Genomic DNA, 18,029 nt, shown 5'->3' with positions numbered 1-18,029 from the left:
ACATCTCTGTGAAAACAACACCAAAAAGAAATCTAGGCAGGTTTGATATTAATCAGATAGTAAACCTAAAAGAAAATGAACACACTTTGTTTCTTCTTTCTAGTTCCTTTAGATTTAGTTGCAAGAGAATCTGGGTTTGCTTTTGGTATAAAGGCAAGAAGCTATAATGGGATTCTTTTAACTTAATAAGAATGGAAATAAGCATGGGGTAAATTCAATTAAATGATTTTAAAATCTAGAAAACCGACAAGAACTGCTGTATTTTAATAGTATAAATATATTTTTTTACAAGTTCAAACTGAAACTGGTTGGAGGAAAAAATAAAACTGTGGCTGGGTATAGAGGCACAGGCCTGTAATATCAATGACACAGGAGGCGGCTAAGGTAGGAGATTGTAAGTTTGAGGTCAGTTTCAGTAACTTAGTGAGGACCCAAGTAACTTAGGGAGATCCTGTCTCAAAATGAAAAAAAAGCTGGGCACGATGGGTCGGGAGACTGAGACAGGAGGATTGTAAGTTCAAAGCCAGCCTCAGCAATGGCGAGGCTCTTAGCACCTCACTGAACCCTGTCTTTCAATAAAATACAAAAATAGGGCTGGGGATATGGCTCAGTGTTTGAGTGCCCCAGAGTTCAACCCCCAGTACCAAAAAGATAAAAAATAAAAAATAATAATGAAATAATAATGATGATAATAATAATGAAATGCCTGGAAAAATAAAAATAAAACCCGAAAAATGCTGGGGATATAGCTCAGTTGAAAAATGCCCCTTGGTTCAATCCCGAGGACCCAAAACAAACAAGCAAAAACAACACCTGTGGATGATAGTTGCTATCTCAAAATAACATCCATTTTGCTGTTTGAATATTAAAATATAAAGAACATCCTAATTGTTTTTTTTTAAGAGAGAGTGATAGAGGAGAGAGAGAGAGAGAGAGAGAGAGAGAGAGAGAGAGAGAGAGAGAGAGAGAGAGAGAGGATTTTTAATATTTATTTTTTAGTTCTCGGCGGACACAACATCTTTGTTGGTATGTGGTGCTGAGGATCGAACCTAGGCTGCACGCATGCCAGGCGAGCGCGCTACCACTTGAGCCACATCCCCAGCCCCATCCTAATTAATGGAGACAAATAGTTGTGTTTAACTCAGATATAATCTTACATTATTTAAAAATGATTTTATCTTAAATTACTTTAAATGAAAAGAATACACGTTTAAGGATATCATAATAAAAAAGAAACATATAAACATCTAACATAATAGAGTTTATCAGCACTTCAATTCACTAACTGTATAGGCCTAAAAGTAAAGCTCCACTGCCATCACTATTTAATCAAGCAATGTTGTTAAGTAGCAAGGACAATAACAACAAGTAATAAAAATAAAAACCCAACTTTTAATACCCATTGTTTAAATAAGCAAACAAAAAAAATACAGATAAAAAAATCTGGATGTTGCTAGGCCTGGTGGCACATGCCTGTAATTTCAAAGACTCAGAAGCTAGAGGCAAGAGGATTCCAAGTTCAAGGCCAGCTTAGGCAATTTTGTGAGTTACTGTTTCAAAATAAAAAAATAAAAATTCAAGCAACTGGGGAGACTGAGGCAGGAGGATAGAAAATTTAAGGCCAGCTTGGGCAAGTTTGTATGTCCTAAGCAACTTAATGAGATCCTGTCTCAAAAAAAGGTTGAGGATAGGGCTGGGGATGTGGCTCAAGCGGTAGCACGCTCGTCTGGCATGTGTGTGGCCCAGGTTCGATGCTCAGCACCACGTACAAGCAAGGATATTGTGTCCACTGAAAACTAGAGAGATAGATATTAAAAAATTCTCTCTTAAAAAAAAAAAGAGAAAGTATTGTAGGATTGTGCTGCCTCTTCCTTCTTATGTTTTATAGTCTAACGGGGTGCAATGGTATATGCCCATAGACTCAGCCAAACAAGAGTCTGATTGAGGTAGGAGCATTGATTGAGCCAAAGTGAAGCCATCTCTTAAAAGAAAAAAGCCTATAGGACAGTACTGAGGAAAATCACATTGCCTGTACTTCAATTAAATTAAAAAAATTTTTTTTTGATACTGGGGATTGAACTCAGGGGCACTCAACCACTGAGCCACATCCCCAGCCCTAGTTTGTATTTTATTTAGAGACAGGGTCTCACTGAGTTGCCTAGTGCCTTGCTGTTGCCAAGGATAGCTTTGACCTTGCCATCCAACTGCCTCAGCCTCCCAAGCTGCTGAGATTACAGGCTTGTGCCACTGTGCTTGGCTTAATTAAAATTTAAAAATAGTAAAATTTGTGGGGCTGGAGCTGTAGCTCAGCAGCAGACTGCTTGCCTAGACTCACGTGTGAGGCACTGGGTTCAATCCTCTGCACCACATAAAAATGAACAAATAAGGCTGGGGTCGTGGCTCAGTGGTAGAGCACCTGCCTAGTATGTGTGAGGCACTGGATTTGATTCTCAGCACCACATACAAATAAATGAATAAAATAAAGGTCCATTAACATCTAAAAAAAGAACAAATAAAATAAATGTATGCTATCCATCTACAACCTCAAAAATAAAAACAATTAAAAAAATATTACCAAACACTTAAAAAAAATGGTAAGATTTGCCAGGGGTGGTGGCACCGTAATCTCAGTGACTTGGGAAGATGAGGCAGGAGGATCACAAATCCAAAGCTAGTAATTTAACGAAGCCCTAAGCACTTTAGTGAGAGGCTGTTGAAAAATAGTGGTTACGAGCTGGGTGCAGTTGTGCACGCCTGTAATCCCAGCAACTTGGGAGGCTGAGACAGGAGGATCGTTCAAAACCAGCCTCAGCAATGGCGAGGCACTATGCAACTCAGTGAGACCCTATCTCTAATAAAATACAAAATAGGGCTGGGGATGTGGCTCAGTGGCTGAGTTCAATCCCTGGTATCAAAAAAAAAAAAAATAATAATAATAATGATTAAGTGCCCCTGGTTTCAATCACCAGTAAATAGTAAAATTTATCCAACTATTATTATTACTACTACTATTACTAGGTATTGAACCAAGGGGTGTTTAACCACTAAGCTATATCTCCACCCTCTTTTTTTTTTTTTCTGATTTTTTGTTCTTTATTTTGTGATGAGGTCTCGCTGAACTTTTTAGGGCCTCACTAAGTTTTTGAGCCTGGCTTTGAACTTGTGATCCTCCTGCCTGAGACTCCCCAGCCACTGTGCTTGGCCTAACTTTTGTTTCCAAATATGCCAAGAAAGGTTAAAAAAATCAAAGATTGTACTTTAGTCATGTTTTAGTGACAACAGACAGTTTTCTTCTAGAACTCTAAAATGATAGTACCATGTTTATAACTGTTGTGCATAGTCTTTCAAGGTAAACATTTTAGCTTTATAAATGAACTTAGGCAAATTTTGGAGGTCAGCAACTATGATTATCAGAATGACCCACACACACTATAAATGGTCAAAATTAAGCTTCTGAAGTTGGCTTCAAACTTGCCAATCTGCTGCCTCAGCTTGCCAAGTCACCATTCCAGGAAGATGGTCAGAATTAAAAGAAGGAAAGCTGGTGTGCTTGTGCATGCCTCTAGTCTGAGCATTTGGGAGGATGAGGTGGGAAGATCATTTGGGCTCAGGAGTTCAAGACTGGCTTGGACAACATAGTAAGACCCCACTCAAAACAAAACAAGGCAGAGGTATCATTCTTTTGATTTTCAGGAGCTAGCTAGATCATCATCAGTACCATTCCTCAAAGACGGAAGAGTGGGTAACTTAAACTGCATAAAAGGTAGTCTTTTACACATCACATAAATAAAACAACCACTATGCTTTCCAGTTCCAGGTGGAGGAGAGGATATAACAAGCAGAAGCACATACAAGGAAAGCCCTTATCAACTTCTTTCTTTGCTATGAGGGGCTTCTATTCCAAGGTAACATACATGTGTAATTTTTTAGGCAAGAGATATTATTGTCAATATTCTAGATTCCTGAATAGTTTCAGCAATTATCTGAGTAAAATTTAGGCATTTTGGGGTAGACACAAAAAGGCTGATAGTCTGAACAAGCTGAAGGGCTAAATATAGACATTACCTGAAAATTATTTAAAGGGTACATTCTGATTGCCAACTTTTATTTTTTATTTTATTTTATATACTAGATATTGAATCTGGGGGCACTTATCACTTAGGTACATCTCCAGCCCTTTTTATTTTAAGACAGGGTCTCACTATATTGTCCAGGCTGACTCAAACTTGCAATACTCTTGCTTCAGCCTCCTGAGTAGCTGGGATTACAGGTCTGTGCCACTGCATCCAGCTTGCTTGTCAGTTTTAGGTCAGTGTTTTCTCATAATTGTAACCCATTAATACATAATAATTGGTTATAAAGTGCTACTGCAATTTTAAATAATTTGGGGCTGCAATTGTAGCTCAGTGATAGAGCACTTGCCTAGCATGTGTGAGACACTGGGTTCAATCCTCAGCACCACATAAAAATAAGTAAATAAAATAAAGGTATTGTGTCCATTTACAACTAAAAAATATAAATAAATAAAAATATATATATTTTAAAAGAATACATAGTTTTTCTTAAATAGATAAGAGTCATCTTTGTGTTTACTGTATCACTTAGGTTGTAATGGAAAAGTCACTGGTCTTGATGAAATTCTTTTCTTTTTCTTTTTTAAATTTATTTATTTATTTATTTTTAGTCTTTGGCAGACACAACCTCTTTATTTGTATGTGGTGCTGAGGATCGAACCAAGGCCGCACGCATGCCAGGTGAGGGCACTACCACTGAGCATCATCCCCAGCCCCTCTTTTATTTTTTGTTTTGTATGTAGTGCTGAGGATCGAACCTAGGCCCCATGCATGCTAGGGGAGCCTTTGAGCCACATCCCCAGCCCCTTGATGAAATTCTTAACAACAGTATTGAAAGGAATTACTAACACAGAAGCATTGTAGGAATGGATGCTTACTAAGCAAGTCTGTAAGTTTAAAGTCACCAGTTCAGGGCAGTGTGCACCTATGTACTTGAGAGCTTCATCTTCCAGCTAAAAAGATTAAAAAATAAGAAAAAATTATTATTAACAATGTTTCAAAGGAGGAAGACTTAAGAATGTATACATTCATCAATACATTCTCTGTATAGCCACCCAAATTCCAAAAGAACAATGAACCAGAAATAAAAAATTATGTTCACATAATAAAGTAATTCCTACTATTAGCAGGGTTATCAGTATTTTAAAAAATCAGTTCCTACCACATCAAATTCATGTTATTATCATCAAACCAAGGAAAAGATGACATAAACATTGCTTAATATTTATAGATTTTACTTCTGATAAGTTAAATGTACTTCATAGTACTTTGCAGAGGGATTATTAAGCTAAAATGATTTTCACACTTGAATACCACCTATGAAGATTTTTTAAAACAAATTTTGGGGACAGAGAGCCAAGAAAGGAATCCATCGTGTTTATCTGTTGCTGGAAGATCAGTGGCATGCTTACAGTGTTGAGAACAGATGGTAAGTAACTGATCATAATGATGCATTCCAATCAATATTTTTCAGGATTCCATAAATAACTAGAAGCTCAAGCTGTTGTTTTAATGCAGTCATACATCCAAAGCTCAAATTCAAACAACAAAATTCCTCCTATCATAGTAAGAGAATGAGGGAATTTTTAATGGAATCCAAAGTATGGATTTCATACCATTAATAAAATAAGAGAGACTAGCCCTACTTTATCAATCATATTTAAATCCACTTTTCTTTTCCTTTTGAAATAAGGTCTCGAACTCTACTTTCCTGCCTCAGCCTCCCAAGCAGCTGGGATTATAGGCATGTGCCACCAAACCTGGCTTAAATTCACTCTTGATCATTAGGTGCTATTTGGTCAATTCCTTTCCTCACTGTGAAAAAATCAGATTGTTTTTAAAAAGTTTTTTTTTTTTTTTTTGGGGGGGGTATTGGGCAAAGAACCCTGGGGCACTGTACCCACTGAGTTACATCACCTTATCACCTGCCTTTTTCATTTTTCTTTTGAGACAGGGTCTGGCCTCAACTTTCAGCCTCCCCAGAAGCTGGAATTAAAAGCTGAGTGCCACTGTGCCTAGCAAGGCTGTACTTTTTTTTTTTCCTTTTGGTGGTACTGGGGATTGAACCCAGAGCCTTATGCATGTGAGGCAAGCAAGCTGCCACTGAACTACATTCCCAGCCCCAAGACTACAAAATCTTTAATGACAAAATATGTTGGATTTGTGATGTGACTGGGAGGATAAGTGTCAATACTATAAAACACAGGTTACTGCAAACTTGGCATATTTTAAAACAACTCCTGATGATTAAACAAGAGAAAATTTCCAGGACTGTCTTATTTGCCTATCCAGTTTGAATTATCGGCAGTAAAGAAACTTTCTTTTTGGTACAGGTTAAGCTGCATGAAACCCTTCTTGCCTATGGCATACCTTCCTTCAGTGTTACTTTGCCGCCCCACTCCGTCCTTTTCTAAATTTATCTTTGGTCAGATGTTAAATCCTCTCATTCTTTGATTCTAAGGAAAACACTTTATCCTTGACAAGCAAATATCTTTGGGTCAAAAATACACACAACTGGGGCTGGGGTTGTGGCTCAGTGTTAGAGCGCTTGCCAGGCATGTGTGAGGCACTGGGTTCAATTCTTAGCACCACATAAAAATAAGTAAATAAAATAAAGGTCCATTGACAACTCAAAAAAAAAAATATATATATATATATTACAAAAAAATACACACAACTCACATTTCCCTCCAGACAAACATCTTGGTGATGACTACAAAAAGCTCATGGTTCCTCTGATTTTCATAAGCATTACATGGAGTATTACCTGTGTGCAGCCTTTTAAGAATAAGGCCTTGAGACCCCCACAGCCTCTTACTAGTGCTTGAATGCCATCCTTGGTTACTTGATCACACCAGGAAATGTTCAACTGCTCCAACAGTGGACACCCCTCACTTAGGATAAAACAAAATGAGACAAGCATATCACTACATCCAATTTCAAAGATACTGGTCTCATTTTTGCAATGTTCATGTGGGACTTTACCACCAGCAGGGCCATATCAAATCCAGCTTAAACAACCAGAAAGCACAGTATAGTTTTTCAACTATAGACAGGATATGGAAATTAACTTGTTCAAATTTATAGAGTAATTAAAGTTCAGATTCAAACCGAGATTCTCCATCAAGTATTAATGAGAACTTTTAAACTTTTAGTTAAAAATAATTACAAAGGCTCTCTTTATTTCCTTATTTGGGACATTCCTAGAATATCGTTTCTGTAGACTAAAGTTAGGGTTTACTGTGTTGAATTTCTGTGATTAAAATATTAGTTTCCTCTAGATCTCTTCCACTTGTATCAGTTTAGTTTCATATTTGGAGCATGAAGAAATTGAAAGCATTCTTCAGAAACACTGAACACAGAAGTTTGTCTCCTTCCGGACCCCTCACTCCCCCCATGCTAGGGATTGAACCCAGGGCTTCACAAGCTACATAAGAGAATGTTCTACCACCGAGTTCTACCTCCTCTAGCCCATTATCTTGCCTACCAAAAAGATCCAGAAAATAAATATAGGAGATTCAGGTTTGAATTCATTTTCAACATTAATAATTTGACTCCATACAAGTCATTTTAGGAAGCCTATCTATCTAAACCTCTTGGTCCAAGATAAGCCACAGCTCTTTCTATGTTCTTCGAAAACTGAGGTACTCACTCCTATCATCAACTTACCACACAGTAATATGATTCATGTTTAGTGCTCAGTCTTTACTCCGATTTGACTGAGCAATAACAATATCTTATTTAGTTTCCTCTCATGGAACAGTCCCTGGCATCTGACAACTGTGTTTTTTTTCCCCTTAAAAGTGTAAATGTCTATTCTATATACTTCATAAGGCTTTCAAGTAAACCAGATCATTTACATGAAAACATTTTATAACTATTGTCACATTCATTACCCTACCTTGTAAATAGTATTGAATATGTTTGTTGCTCAATATTCACAAAGAAAGTCTAAAAGGAGTCACATTTTTTTTTTTTTTGCAGTACTTTAAATTGAACTCAAGGACACTCTACCAGTGAGCTATACCCCTAGTCTTTAATTTTTCTATTTTGAGACAGGGTCTCACTAAGTTGCTAAACTTGTCCTCCATCTTGCAATCATCCTGCCTTATCTTACTGAGTAGCTGGGATTATAGGTATGTGCTATAGCACCTGGGACTAGCTCATCTTATTTTGAAGACAGGGTCTTACAAAGTTGCCCAGTCTGACTTTGAACTTGCTATGTTCCTGCCTCAGCCTCCTAAGTAGCTGTGACTATAGGTGTATACCACCATGCTTGCCTTGAAGTTATTTTTATAACATAGAAACTGTTGACTACCATTAGCACAACTTTTTATAGTTCTGCCTAATATAATCTTGTGGAATCCTAATAACAATGCTATGAGATAATGAGGAAAAGTTCAGAAGGACTGTGTTCAAACAAAGTACCTGGTAAATAATCCTATCTCTAGAACCATATTTTAATCATTTAGTTAAAAATAACAAGACATTTTCTTTTCTTTTTTTGAAAGTAAGTCTTTATAAAAATCTAATAATTCATGTATAATCTATACTGTGCTCCTCTGTTTAGAAATCCTAGTTACCCCTAGTCATTTTACTTGAATAGCTCCTGTAATTATAATTTGGGAAAAGTGGTAAAATAAAAGGCCTATTTAGAACTATAGTATATATGAATAAAACATAGTTACCTTCAATTCAAAATTCATTTAAGTTATTTTTAAGAAATTATTATTAATGGACATGCTTATTTATAAGAAATTTACCTCAGAGCTTTCAGTGACATGTTTGTTATTGATGTACAGGAAGCCAAGTCAAGATGCCTGAGTTTGGAACAGAACTTGCTAAGGCTAGTACATGTACTGAAAATGGAGAGAGGAGAAAATAATGAATAAATAAGAACACATCTTTACTATATCATACACATTTCTCAGTAAATGTTTGTGTGTATACACATGCACGTGTGTATATGATATACAAAATATATCAGAACTGTAAAATTCGCTTACCTTCCAAAAAGCAGCTATAAATTTTGGGAGCTTTCCATGGAAGAGGCAGATACCATTCACAAAGAAGGGCAATACTATATATGAGAATTTGTATCAGAGGAAGATGGTGCTTCATTTCCATTTGGAAAACATTAATAGCTATTAACAGCTATTATTAATAATAATATTAATAGTTAATAACAGCAAACTACTTATGTGAACTCTAAGTGATCTATGTGTACTCTTCAAATCCAGGAACACCAGGAATGCTAATAAGTTTTTGCTATATATGGTAAAATATGAGGACCAAATCTTTGCTTCTGTTTTTTAACAGACTTAAAACATTTACTTAAACATTTTAAACATCTACTTGAGAATCTCATCTTTTACATGGCAGTAAGAAAAGAAGTGGATTTTGCAAGGTATACATAGATGAATTATATTGGGCTGAAAGAAGTTATGTAACATTGTTACTTATTACTTTTTGTGAATTATGATGATGTTTAGCAGTGCTAGATTAAATCCGGGGCCTCATGCCCACTTGGCAGCCCTCTAACACTAAGCTACATCCCCAGGCCTTTTTAACACTAAAAATTATTTTTAATTATTTTTATATTATCTATTCTCCCTCCTTTTTTAAAAAATATATTTTTTTAGATGCACACACTATCGTTATCCATTTTTATGTGGTGCTGAGGATCGAACCCAGTGCCTCACAGGGACGAGGCAGGCACTCTACCACTGTGCTACAGCCCCAGCTCCAATTTCTCCTCCTGTATTTTTTTTTCCCTCTAGTATTTTAAAGTAAATCCTGGATATATTATTTTATCTGTAAATGTTTTAATACTTTTTTATTCTTCCTTTCTCTTTATTTGGTACTAGGATCCAAGCCAGGGGCTCTACCACTGACCTACATGCCCATCCTTTTTTATTTTTCATTTTGAGACAGGGTCTCAATTGCTGGTATCAAACTTGTGATCCTACTGCTTCAGTCCCCTAAGTCACTGGGATTACAGGCATATGCCACCACACCTGGCAATGGAATTCCTTTTTTAAAAAATATTTATTTATTTAGTTGTACACAATACCTTATTTTGTTTATTTGTTTTTATGTGGTGCTGAGGATTGAACCCAGTGCCTCACATGTGCTAGGCGAGCTCTACCACTGAGCCACAACCCCAGCCCAGGAATTCTTAATTTCATGTTTGGATTGCTTGATGCTAATGTACATAGACTTTTTTTTTGGCATATTGTCTTATATCTAATGAGCTTGCTATCTTATTTATGAATTAAAGCATCTTTTGGTAGTTTCCTCATGATTTAAACAAAATTTTTTTTGTAGTTGTAGATGAACAGAATGCCTTTATTTTTTTTTTGTTGTTAGCTGTTATGTGGTGCTGAGAATCGAATCCAGTGCCTCGTGCATGCTAGGCAAGTGCTTTGCCAATGAGCTATAGCCCCAGACTTCCTCATGTTTTTTTATATACAATATTATAAATTATGTTTATTTGTACATATTTTATTCTATTGTTTCCTACCAATATGCATTTAAAAAACTTACTGTATTGGCTAGATCCTCCAATACATTGTGAAATACAAAGAGTGGTTGGGCTGGGGATGTATGCAGTTCAATCCCTAGCACCAAAAAAAAGTGTAGTAATTGACCTTAGTAAGAAAGAATTCAGTCATTTTTAGAAGTAGTTTTTTTGTGTGTGTGGGGGTGCGAGGGATTTACCCCAGGGCCTTGTGCATGTGAGGCAAGCACTCTGTACCAACTGAGCTATCTCCCAAGCCCCAGCAGTGGGTTTTTCATAAATGTTTTTGATTGGGTTGAGGGAATTTCTTTGGAATTGTTTTTATCATGAATGGACATTTTAGCAGATCTCAGTAGATCCAATCAAGTCTTATTCTTGATTTTTGGTAAATTTCAGGTCCTTGCTAACTATTACCTGGAAACATCAGTTTCTAGTCACGTAGGCCTCTCCACAGAGGTACCATAAGAGGGCAGCTTGCTTCCCTGAGAGCCAGAAACCCAAGAGAAAGCAGAGTAGGATAGTAATCTTTTTGTATCCTAAGTACCATCCAATCTTTCTTGCTGTATTCTATTGTTAGAAATGAGTCACTATGGTGAGTTAACTCTCAAGGGGAAATGATTAGACAATGGTTTAAATATCAGGAAGTGTGGATTATTTGGAGGCCATCAAACACTAAGATTTTTATTCCAGGTGATAAAACTATAGCTCAACTATGGCCAAATCATTCCTGAAGCCTATTTTAATATGACTCACAAACCACGAATGGTTCTTACAGTTTTAAGAGATTGAAAAAAAGTCAATAGGGCTGGAATGTAGCTCAGTGGCAAAGTGTTTGCCTCCCATTCACAAAACCCTGGGTTAAATACTCAGTTCCAAAAAAAAAAAAAAAAAAGATAAAGAAAAAAAACCCAGAAACAGTTTGTTTTTTTTTTTGAACACATAGCTGTGCTTATTTATGTACTGTCTCTCTATAGCTGATTTTATAACTGTATCTGACATAGTTATAACATACTATACGGGTCAGGAAGACTAAAATATTTACTTATTTGGTCCTATTTCTGGGATAAATTCCACTTCGTTATGATCTAAAATCCTTTTTTTGTGGGGGCTAGGGTTGTGGCTCAGTGGCAGAGTGCTTGCTCAGTGTGTGTGAGGCACTGGGTTTGACCCTCAGCACCACATATAAATAAATAAATAAATAAATAAATAAATAAATAAATAAATAAATAAATAAGATCAAGGTCTGTCAACAACTTAAAAATATGAAGAAATTTAATTTTTAAAAATCCTTTTTTTTGGGGGAGGGGGTGTTGAACCAGGAGTGCTTTACCACTGAGCTACATCATCCCTAAGCCCTTTCTAATTTTTTTGAGACCAAGTCTCACTTAGTTGCTTAGTCTCACTAAATTGCTGAAGCTGTATTCAAACTTGTGATCCTCCTGCCTCAGCCTCCTGAGTGCTGAGACAGGGTTTTGCTAAGTTTCTTAGTGCCTTGTTAAGTTGCTGAGGCTAGCCTTGAACTTTCGATCCTCCTGACTTCAGTCTCCCAAGTAGCTGGAATACAGCCGTGCACCAATGTGCATGGCCCATCAGCTGTTTAAAGAAAAGCCAATCCTCAATAAACTAATTTAAAAAAGAGGGGAAAGCTGGACACTGTAATCTCAGCAATTCAGGAGGCTAAGGTAGAAAGATGGCAATTTCTAAGCCAGCTTGACCAACTTAAAGGGACTCTACCTCAAAATAAAAAATAAAAAGGGCCTGGGATGGGAAGATGTTGCTCAGTGATAGAGTACCCCCAGGTTCAAACTCTAGTACCACACACACACACACACCAGTTGATGAAATTCACTAGTAGAACCATTTAGGTCTGTGTGCTTGTTAAGATAGTTTTAAATTACTCACTGAATGTATATATTATAGGCCTATTCAGAATATGCATTTTTTTCTTGAGCCAGTTTTGGCAAATGATGCCTTCCAGGAATTTTGTTCATTTTTATCTGTATTGCCTGATTATTATTCATGATATCCTATCATAATTTTTTGGGTAATAATTTATTTATTTATTTTCCTGGTTCTGGAGATTAAACCCAGGGGTCCTATGCATGCGAAGTAAGCATTCTACCAACTGAGCTATATCCCCAGCCCTTGTCTTTTTTATTTTGAGATGGGATACCTCTAAGTTGCTTAGGGTCTCACTAAATTGTTGAATTTAGCCTTTAACTTGTGATATTCATGCCATGGCCTCCCCAGCAGCTGGGATGACAAGCACACATCACTGTACCTTGTTCCATTTTATTAGTTTTTAGTTGAAATTTCCATTTTTCTTTTTGAAAATATGAATATTGATATATTTTGTACCAAGTCCTCTTGCCCTTTTAAAAGGTATCATTTTATACAAAGTCCTCTGCTGTTCACTTTCATTTAACAGTAGGTCTTGGAACTCACACCAAAGAACTGGAGATATTCTTCATCACTTTTAACTAATCATCTTCTGATAGACACAGGATGGTTTCCTTTTTTAGGGGAAGGAAGGGGTATCAGGGATTGAACTAAGGGGCACTCAAATACTGAGCCGCATCCTTAGCCCTATTTTGTATTTTATTTAGAGACAGGGTCTCGCTGAGTTGCTGAGTTGCTCAGAGTCTTGCTTTTGCTGAGGCTGGCTTTGAACTCTCAATCCTCCTGCCTCGGCCTCCTGAGCTGCTGGGATTACAGGTGTGAGTCACTGCGTCCGGCAGTTTCCTGTCTTTTGCTGTTATAAAAATTAGCAGTAGTGTGGTTGTAGCTCAGTGGTAAAACATCCCAGTTCTTAAAAAAAATTAGCACTATTCATTATTACAAACAGTAAAAATGAATAGCCTTGTACATATATATTATGGTTATAACTTATCATACAAAGGAATAGTGGGGTAAGAAGTTAGTAAACTCTTTCTCCTATTTCTCCTATTTTTTAAAAAAATTTTATAGTTGTAGATGGACAGCATACCTTTATTTTATTTGTTTATTTTTATGTGGTGTTGAGGATCAGACCCAGTGCTTCATGCATGCTAGGCAAGCACTCTGCCCCTGAACTACACCCTAACCCCATTTCTCCTATTAAAGGCTTCCAAATTAATCTACAGATATAATATTTACTAGAAGAATTCTCTCTTTTGCTAGGTATGAAACCCAGGGCTTCATGCATATTAGGCAAGAAGTGCTATCACTAAGTTCTATCCTCCCTCTATTTTCTACATTAAAAACTGCTATCAGTACTAATTAAACTGTTCAGTCCTATGTTGAAGAGTTTAATCTTTTCATAGAATTATCTGCTTACTGTGGTATTTAATTATTATCCTTCTGTATAAACATTGATTATGATTTTTTCTTTTGTGGTGCTCAGTACCAAACTAGCCCCTGCCCCCCACATACTGAGCTAACTCCCCAGCCCACTCATAAATTTTTAAGTCTTACTTTAAATATCAAAGACAGAATTTTACAACCAAGAAAGTTGCTAAATACATTTGTTGGTGTTCATTTACCCATTAAGTCCCAAGTTTTCAATTATGCAAAATTTTCAGTGAAATTGACATAGGTACATTAAATTGGAAATAATAATCTAGAGATTATCATTAATAATATTAATACTAATGAATATTATAACTAATTCACTTATTACTTTTTTCAAAAGAATAGAACTCTAAAAAATACATTTGTTGGGCTGGGACTGTGGCTCAATGGTAACGTACTCGCCTAGCACGGGCAGGACCCAGGTTCGATTCTCAGCACCACATAAAAATAAAGGCATTGTGTTGTGTCCATCTACACCTAAAAAATAAATATTATAAAAATACATTTGTTTATTTCAAGGTTATCATATTCTCAACTTAAGTTTTTATTTATTTATTTATTTATTTATTATTTATTTATTGAGAGAGAGAGAGAGAGAGAGAATTTTAACATTTATTTTTTAGTTTTCGGCAGACATAACATCTTTGGTTTTTGTATGTGGTGCTGAGGATCGAACCCGGGGCTGCATGCATGGGCCACATCCCCAGCCCCCAACTTAAGTTTTTTAGGTGTTCCATGAATGAAATGGTGGGACACCATGGGTTAGATTAATATAGCCCAAACATGGACTACGACATAACATTCTAAAACACAGAATACTTACGCGTCTGTAGTCTTTGTACACCCATTTAGATTTAATACTTCAATGTTCCTACAGTTCTGAGCAAAGGTCCTTTATGGGAAGAAAAAAAAAGTGACAAGTTTCAAATGAAATGGGCAAAATGCCAAACATAAAAAAATAAGATATTGTTATTAGTAATACTGTTTGCTGGTACCTGTGGTACCTGTGATACCTGTGTAATATTTGGTCTTCATCCCTTCTTCCTGGCATAGAACTCCTAAAACCCTTGTAATTTTCTGAGTAATGAGTGACAGGAACATCTTTTACTATAATATTTGGTCTTCCAACTATAACTACAATAACACAGCCTCATAAAAACCCCTAAATAATGGGGATTAGAGAACTCCTGGGTTGGTAAATCACATGCTGGTTTATGTTTGAACTACAGGTTCCTGTGCTTGGGAACCTTCTAAATCTTATCCCATGAACCTCTTCAACTGGCTGTTCATCTGTATTCTTTGTTTTTTTTTTTTTTTTTTTAAAGAGAGAGTGAGAGAGGAGAAAAAGAGAGAGAATTTTTAATATTTATTTTTTAGTTCTCGGCGGACACAACATCTTTGTTGGTATGCGGTGCTGAGGATCGAACCCAGGCCGCACGCATGCCAGACGAGCGCGCTACCGTCGGAGCCACATTCCCAGCCCTCATCTATATTCTTTACAATGGTAATAATAACTAAAGCACATTTCTGAGTTGTATGGATCATTCTAGCAAATTACCAAACATGGAGGGGGGTCATGGTAATTCCTGATTTATAGCCCATTGATCAGAAGTACACAGCAACATGGGGCTTGCAACTTGTATCTGAAATAGAAGCAGTCCTTTGCACTAAGTCCTTGGCTTGTAGGATCTGAGCTAATTCTGGATAGTTTTAGTATTTAACTAAATTACAATATCCAGTTTTTGTCTAGAAAAACAAAGGATTGGTTGTAGGGTGGAGGGAAAAAACCTTATACATCTACTGTCAGAGTATTGTGAATAGGAACAGTTGAGTATAATACAAAGTAGTTGGTAAGTATAAGTAAATAAGTTTTTTTTCCCAAACCATAAATTCTTTTTTTTTTTGTACTTGGGGATTAAACCCTGGGGCACTTTACCACTTAGCTAAATTTCCAGTTCTTTTTTTTTTTTTTTTTTAGAGACAGGTTCTCACCAAATTGCTGAGGTTCTTGCTATGTTGCTGGGTCTGGCTTCAAACTTAGGATCCTTCTGCCTCAGCCTCCCAAGTATCTGGGATGATAGGCATGTCTCACTAGCCCTGGCTGAACCATCAATTCTTAAACACAAGTCACCAAAGTAAATAAAAATTAAAAAAAAACAAAATACATTTTCTCAAGTTTCCAAAAGGATCATTTGTGATGAGAAATCTACCATTTTAAAATCATATTTCCTATTACCTGTTATTTTTGTTTGTTTGTTTTGGTTTTGTTACCAGGGATTGAATCCAGGGACAATTAACCATTGAGCCACATCCCCAGTCATTTTGTACTTTTTATTTTGAGAAAGGGTCTAAATTAGTTACAGTTTCACTAAGTTGCTGAGGCTGGCTTTGAACTTGTAATTCTGCTTCCTCAGCCTCCCGAGTCACTGAGATTATAAGTGTGTGTGTGCGCGCCTCCATCCCATTGTACCTGACATTTCTGTGCTATAAATAATATATACATGATGTATTTTCAACGTCTAGGGATTTAAAAATTACCTCAGCTTTTTCTGAGTGAGATGGTGCTGTTCTTGAATCAAAGAGATTAATAGCAGTTACTTTTTTTTTTAACAGTTATGTTTTTACCTTAATGCATTGTCTCCTACTCCAAGACACCCACGAAGACTTAACTTTCGTAAAAAGCCCCCACATCGTTTTGAAATATTCTCCACTACTCGACCCTATAAAAAGAAACAGGTAAACAAAAAGATGACCAATCTGATTGCTTTTGAAAAGAATACATCCTCATTTTTGACAACTTATGGACAGAGAGAAAATGTTTCTACTTGTTTCAAAGACCTAATTAAGTAGGAAAATTTCAACTTCCTTTGGGAATGCTTTCCTGATTAGCCCATCTACTTAAAACATGCCTGAACTTTATATTCTTATACTTTCCAAAATATATACTATAGCACTCTGCATATAGCAAGACTCAAAGAACACTTAAAAGGTTGCTAAATGATTTTGTGAGCTGTGCTGCTTTAAATATCTTAACATCCATGAAGATCAAAGAATTGTAAAAAACAATTCAATATAATGTTTGTAGTTATTATTTTAAAAACATCTTGTGAAGATAATGGAAGGTTCATATAAGGTTTTTAAAATTCTTCAAGTAGGCCCTTAAGAATTTGTTTCTGCTGGAAATTTAAAAGAGAAAGAGAGACCAAGAGAGAGGGGGACAGGCAGAAAGAGAGAGAGAGAGAGAGAGAATAAGAGAAAAGGAGAGGCAAGTGGAGAAAGAGAAGGGAAGAGATTCTCAATCTTCTTGACACTATGAGTTATCTCTTATGTTCACTCTTCTGAAGAGAGAACTAAGGACTGCTTTAAATTCAGTTAAAGTAATTCAAACTCAAGTCATAATGTTTTCTATTTTAAAGACAAAAGGTTATACTAAAAGGTGAAATAGGTGGGTAGGGGATGAGCAAGAGGAGACAAAAAAACTGCTTCTAAACAAAAACAATTTAATGAATGACATTGGTTTAATTCATTTTACATTCTCCACAAAAACTATTACCTTTGATTCACCAAGGGCCAAAATGCACATCTGGAGAATAACATAGCCAGGCAAAGTGGTACATGCCTGTAATCTAGAAGCTTAGGTGGCTGATGCAGGAGGATCACAGGTTCAAAGCCAGCCTTAACACTTAGTGAGGCCCTAAGCAACTCGACGAGACTGTCTCTAAATAAAATATAAAAAAAGGCTGGGGATGTGGCTCAGTGGTTAAGTGCCCCTGGGTTCCATCCTCAGTATCAAAAAAAAATAAAAATAAAAAATAAAAATAATAATAAAAAATATATATATGTACACACAGAGATAGATAGTGTTAGTGTGTGTGTGTGTGTGTATATATATATATATATGGTGTATATCTATCTATATAGGTTGCTGATAGGCATGGTGGTACACCCCTGAAATCCCAGCAGCTTGACAAGAGGATCAAAATTTCAAGGCCTGGGCTGGCACTGTGGCTCAGCAGTAGAGGGCTCGCCTCACACAGGTGGAACCCAGGTTGATCCTCAGCATCACATAAAAATAAAGGCATTGTGTTGTGTTCATCTACGCCTAA

At 36.4% G+C, this 18,029-nt stretch overlaps 1 protein-coding gene across 8 annotated transcripts in view; it reads right to left on the bottom strand.

Moving 5' to 3' along the window:
* Positions 1 to 18,029, bottom strand: part of Fbxl20 (F-box and leucine rich repeat protein 20) — a 104,739-nt gene that overhangs the window by 15,733 nt on the left and 70,977 nt on the right. For 6 of the 8 annotated variants that reach the window (XM_040268829.2, XM_040268831.2, XM_021724182.3 and 3 more), the window contains 4 exons: positions 14,747 to 14,815; positions 8,837 to 8,932; positions 6,841 to 6,967; positions 4,952 to 5,026 (listed from right to left, as the gene is read on the bottom strand). In XM_040268829.2, coding sequence (XP_040124763.1) covers positions 4,952 to 5,026; positions 6,841 to 6,967; positions 8,837 to 8,932; positions 14,747 to 14,815 — 367 coding nt within the window. Of the gene's footprint in view, positions 1 to 4,951; positions 5,027 to 6,840; positions 6,968 to 8,836; positions 8,933 to 14,746; positions 14,816 to 16,548; positions 16,644 to 18,029 lie in introns of all 8 variants that reach the window. The other 2 variants (XM_078042087.1, XM_005321772.5) reach the window with 1 other exon arrangement.

This window comes from Ictidomys tridecemlineatus, chromosome 3, assembly GCF_052094955.1.
Source record: "Ictidomys tridecemlineatus isolate mIctTri1 chromosome 3, mIctTri1.hap1, whole genome shotgun sequence".
Classification (NCBI taxonomy): domain Eukaryota; kingdom Metazoa; phylum Chordata; class Mammalia; order Rodentia; family Sciuridae; genus Ictidomys; species Ictidomys tridecemlineatus.
Note: the sequence above shows the minus strand (reverse complement) of the source record. Positions and strands in the feature narration are given on the sequence as shown.